The 5,702-nt window shown below is 39.2% G+C and overlaps 1 protein-coding gene across 1 annotated transcript; it reads right to left on the bottom strand.

Moving 5' to 3' along the window:
• Positions 1 to 1,215: 1,215 nt before the first annotated feature.
• On the bottom strand, positions 1,216 to 5,377 carry LOC146529807 (uncharacterized). The gene is made up of 2 exons (XM_085200693.1): positions 2,808 to 5,377; positions 1,216 to 1,360 (listed from the first exon to the last, which is right to left on the bottom strand). The coding sequence occupies exons 1-2, from the start codon at positions 5,375 to 5,377 to the stop codon at positions 1,216 to 1,218; spliced, it is 2,715 nt and encodes a 904-aa protein (XP_085056819.1).
• Positions 5,378 to 5,702: the final 325 nt, after the last annotated feature.

The raw sequence follows: 5,702 nt of genomic DNA, 5'->3' as shown, positions 1-5,702 counted from the left end.
GTTTATTTCCATACGATTTTTTAATTTCCCTCGATCGTATCGTACAGTATAAACTTATTTATAAGAGAAAACAAATGGTCACGTCATCCGCAATGCGTGCAACGTCACAGGCTAGTCGAGTCTGTCATGAACGAGTACATACAATACTCTGATTTTCCACTCGACGACATTCACTTTAGAAAATATATATTTATTTACTTTTTTTAATAATTATGTTATATTGTTTTAAGTTATTATTTTATATTTCTTTACATGTTGAGCTAACAAGCCAAGGTTAAATAATGAATGAAATTATGTTTTATTTAACCTTTGAACTGTAATGTAAATTGCTATTTTTAAATTATGTCAATTGGGAAATATCCACTTTTATTCAGATATTTTATGCCCATAAAAATATTCCCGAATGTAATATGTTGGGGGGAAATTTTATCTATTATATCTAAATTCCTAATTGAAACCAAACACGTAATCGTTGAAAAATGGATAGAAAATAGAATGTTTTTTAAATGGGTTATTAAGTCATAAAAAATAAATGCATGTATTGTGTTTTAAAATACGTTTAGGTACTCTTTCTTACATTTTCTTATGATCATAAAATTCTGTCACAAAACTGTGTTAAGTGGGAAAAGTATGGAAGAGTACGCGAGTAATGGAACTGTCGTCTTAGAGGAAACTTCGGTAGTTTCAATGGTAAGCTTAGTTATGAACGTGAAGTTAAATACCAAGAAAATAGAGAGTTGATGACACTTGAATAAAAGTTTGTTGAAATAAACCTTTGAATTTTTTTAGTATGGTAAGATAAAGTGATACGTTTGGCTCTGTCTCATAACTCTTAAATCGACAGAAAATGCACGACGGAGAGTTTTAAATCAGATATGTGTGATGCGTGGAGTCGAAAAAATACCTTATATATGTAGAATATATTCTATTTTAAAGAAAAACTTTCTTTTTTCTTCATCTTGCCATGATTGGGAGTCGGATGCAAAGTTTACACAGTTAATTGCTGTGCTTCTATGTCACGACAGCCTCTATATTTATATGGCAATTTTATGTTAAAATAAAAAAAGGTATAGAAGATTTTGAATCCATGTATGTTCATGCCCATACCTTAGCATTTCTAAAATATTTTTCTATTCTTAGTCGTATAACAATAAAAAAATATCAAGCCTTATAATAAAAATAGTATTGAAATCTGAATAAATGAAGATATCATGTTTATGTCAAGAAAAGTAACATTCGTATGCACGAGCAAGTAGCTACAGCCAAATGAAAAACAAAACCACTGAAATACAAGAGATAATTGGGCGTTCCTGATATTCCAGCTTGATTAATAACAGTATAAATCAGCGCGGAATCCCGGCTGTAATGTGAAAATAAAAACGGTAATTTAGATTAAACAAGACGATTTTGGCTTTTGTAAAATTAATAATGTATTTTTTAACGCCCCTATAAAATATATGTAGCGGAATATGTTTGGAATGATAATGGTATATGGAATGATTTTTTTTTATTGTAGCTGTTTTAGGGATTATTGAGATTATTTTGGTATGTTTTTATTACACATGTTGTTCAAAATATATTTATTATGAAAAATGTCAGGTTTTTCCTAATCAGCAAATTCCAAATGTTAAAATATTTAAAAAAAATCGATTTCAAAACACGCTTGTTACTTATCTAGTCAATAGAATATACTTTTATTAAATAAGCGAATCAATTTTACATTTTTAAATATAAATTATTATAAAAAAGATACATTTAAAAATATAAAAAACCACACTTCCGAGGGCGGGACAAGGGTCCAAGCCATCGGTGGCTAGGGCTCCAGAGAGAGGAACCTCCGCACAATACGTGCCGTCTCAAGTATTACTGCCTTCTGTATCCGGTTCTTGATCCAACAGCTAAGCGATAGCCTCTTAAGGTGTTGGTCGAGGCTTTTCGCTATTAAACCGTTAACCGAAACCACTATCGGCACAATGATAGTCGCATTGACATCCCACATGGCGGTAATCTCATGGGCTAGGTCCAAATATTTAGATTGTTTTTCTTTTTCGGCCTTCACGAGATTTTCATCATGTGGGATAGTAACGTCAACAATCACTGCGCGGCGCGCCGCTCGGTCTACTAGTACTATATCAGGTCTATTGGCAACAATATACCTGTCAGTAATAATAGACCGATCCCAGTAGAGCAAAGCACAGCTATTTTCAAGAACAGACATGGGATTGTACCTGTAGTAAGGCACCTCCAATTCTACAAGGCCATATTGAAGAGCAAGTTGCTGGTGTATTATCTTGGCTACTTGATTGTGTCTATGCAAATACTCGCCATTAGCAAGATGAGAACAACCAGAGACAATATGTCTGAGGGACTCCCCAGGTCGATGACACGCCCGGCAGATGTCGATAGTGCCATCTTTCATAATATGTCTCTGGTAGTTCCGTGTCTTGATAACTTCGTCCATAATTGCACAGACAAAACCTTCAGTTTCTCCGAAAAGATCCCCGAACTGTAACCAAGATAATGATGAAACAGTATCCACGTCCTGGCCCACTAGGGCTCTATGGAATCTACCATGCAGCTCCTTGCTCTTCCATACAGCCATGCGATCAGAAGTAGTAAGTACTACAGGCCGACGCCAGTTCTCTTTGCCCAAGGAAAGAGGAGTAAGGCCTTTGTCAACTGTTACCACATCCTTGTGCATATCCACGTCAATCTTGAGAAAATATTCTCTAAGACTGCATACCTCGTGGTTATGGAGGTTCTTGACATTCAAAAAGCCACGACCTCCACACTTACGCGGGATATACAGTCTCATTACAGACGAACGCGGATGGTGCATTCGGTATGTCGTCAACAATTTACGTATTTGGCGATCTACGGAGTCTAACTCAGTCTGTGTCCATCTTACAATGCCAAAAGTATAGGCTAAAAGCGGCATAACCCAACCGTTGAAAGCACGCACCTTGTTGCCACCAGATAAAAGGCTGCCAAGCACTTTTTTCAGGCGGCTAAAGAAACGCTCCTTCACCAATTGCTTTATGCTCCGCTCATCAATACCCAATGCTTCAGACATTCCAAGATATTTATAAGTCTCACCTTCACCAAGAGTTTTGAAGGAAACAGAATCTGAAATGCAAATATTATCAGATCTGATCACACTCCCCCGCACTACATGCATGCTAGCACATTTATCGACGCCAAATTCCATTCCTATATCACTACTAAAGGTTTGAGTTACCTTTAGTAGCCGCATAAGATCAGAACGTTTTGACGCAAATAATTTCAGATCATCCATGTACAGCAAGTGAGATATGACCTTACTCCCCCGGCGAAGACGAAAGCCTAAACCTGAATCCTCTAACAAAGTGCTAAGAGGATTCAGAGCTAGGCAAAACCATAAAGGACTCAGACTGTCACCCTGAAATATACCCCTCTTTATCCTTATCGGTTCAGACGTTGCAGGAATATCACACTGCCCTAGATGACGAAGGACAGTGACCCATTGTCCCATACAAGCCTCCAAAAATGATCTCAAAGTAATATCAATCTTATATAACTCCAAGACCTTCAAGAGCCAAGTATGTGGCACTGAATCATATGCCTTCTTATAGTCTATCCAAGCAGTAGTGAGATTTTTCCTGTTCCGCCTTACCTGTTGGCTTATAGTTGTGTCAATGAGAAGAAGTTCCTTTGTACCACGGCCACCAGCCTTACATCCATTCTGAGTCGGTGCCAAAATTTTGTTACGAACAATATGTCCTGTGATTTTTTTATTCAGAATAGATGTAAGGAGCTTATAGATGGTAGGTAAGCATGTTATTGGGCGATAGTTTTTAGGCTCCGTGGTACATCCGGATTTGTATGACAGGAATGTCACACCTGTTGTCAGAAATGTTGGTAACGATCCAGAGTCAAGGGCATCCTGGAATTGTGTTGCGAAAACGGAATGTGAACTGCGAAACCACTTCAGCCAGAAATTATGCAACCCATCTAGCCCGGGACATTTCCAATTACTAGCATAACGAATAGCACACCTCACGTCAATTTCGCTTATTTTTATTGATGGCATTGGTATAATATTTTCGCAATTTTTCACAATATCACAAAACCATTCACCCTCAGTGTGTTCAACAGGAGCCGACCATATACTACGCCAAAAACCAGCACTAGCATCTGGATTCGGGATCTCGCAATTAACCACACTATCCCCAGAACGTTCCCATTTCCTGTATACACTCCGTTGGTTCTTTTGAAAGGCACTATTCTGATTGTATCGATCCCATCGTTCTCTATATCTTCTAATGCGTTTTGCCAATGCATAGAGTTTCTGTTTCAGAAAGTCAATACGGTTTGTGACGTTAGCCATATACTCACTGGGCTTTAAATTTGTTCCAGCAAATGCTTCCGCCACAAACCGCATGACCCTCGGTCGACGATTACCCGACTTGAAACTTATTAGCTTGCCAATGAGGATTCTAGTCAGATTGATACGCTTTTCAGTGTCGTACTGCCATGCCGGCACCGTATGCTTTGAAGCCTTGGTACCCCCTTTATTTGGGAACTGTACACCAGCAACACGACATACAGCTACAGCACCACAATACAACAATGAATGCGTATCAGTAAGATCGTTACAGTTGTTAAAATGACTTGGCAAATGTTGATCTAGAATCCTCACTAGTGCTATGTTACGTCTATGCATAGGCAAACGAGGCAATTTTGGTCTGAGATTTACCGGAATGGAACCATATTCCAAAATAGCATCTTTCAAGCTTCTCCTCAATCGCTCATCATCCTGGGCACTCACAGACAACTCAATATTACCTTGCGACTCAATGTTGGCGTGCTGGAACTGTGACCGGATGTCGCAACTGTTGTTGTTGGTAGTATTGACCTGCTGAAAGCTCAAGCGTAGCCTTTCCAGTACGGATTCATCCAGCAGATGACGTCGCTGAATGATCCGCACCCTGTCCGACAGTCGCTGTGCAGTAACGGTCGCTGTTGGTTCAAGCTCCTGAAACATAGACAGTAACCTTGAACGATACGCAGTGAGGTTAGTTCCCCCCTCTGTTGCCCTATAGTACGCACGCATGACACTCTCATTCAGCTGTTGAGACCATCTCATGCGAGGCACTTTACCACCGGTAGCGGGAGCCTTGTTGAGCATCCTCGACACTCCTGGCTCCAAACCCTCCGATGGTGGGATGTCGGCGCGCCGGCGTGGTCTTAAAGCCGGCCCTTCCGACTCTGACATTCCTTCCTCCGAACCCGCAGTCGAAGGCGCAGTGCGATAGTCGTCTTCTGACGACGACGGTTGCGAATTCGAAGGGCAACATCTCCGCCCGTGGTGTTGGGAGTGCACTTGTCCTCCTGGCATCCGTCACTATTTTTTACTCTTGTGCCATCTTTTACCAATATTTGTTTTAATTCTAGTAATCCAGATCATATTTTTGTATCCAATTTTCTTATGGTTTTGTACTTTTTCTAAATTATTTATTAATTGATATCAACAGTGAAAATTTTTCCTGACATGTTTGTTTGACGGTTGCTAGGGTTATGTTATCTATATTGTTAGCATCTCTGTAGGAATATTTTTACAAATTTCCTCTATCCAAGGATAATTAATTGCTAAGAATTATCGTTTTGGAAAGTTATTTATTAACATTTCAACGTCGCTGGATGAGATCATATAGTTTGTTAGT

The sequence above is a fragment of the Heliconius melpomene genome, chromosome 17 (assembly GCF_056956725.1).
Source record: "Heliconius melpomene rosina isolate 202511_hmr_F chromosome 17, ASM5695672v1, whole genome shotgun sequence".
NCBI lineage: Eukaryota > Metazoa > Arthropoda > Insecta > Lepidoptera > Nymphalidae > Heliconius > Heliconius melpomene.
Note: the sequence above shows the minus strand (reverse complement) of the source record. Positions and strands in the feature narration are given on the sequence as shown.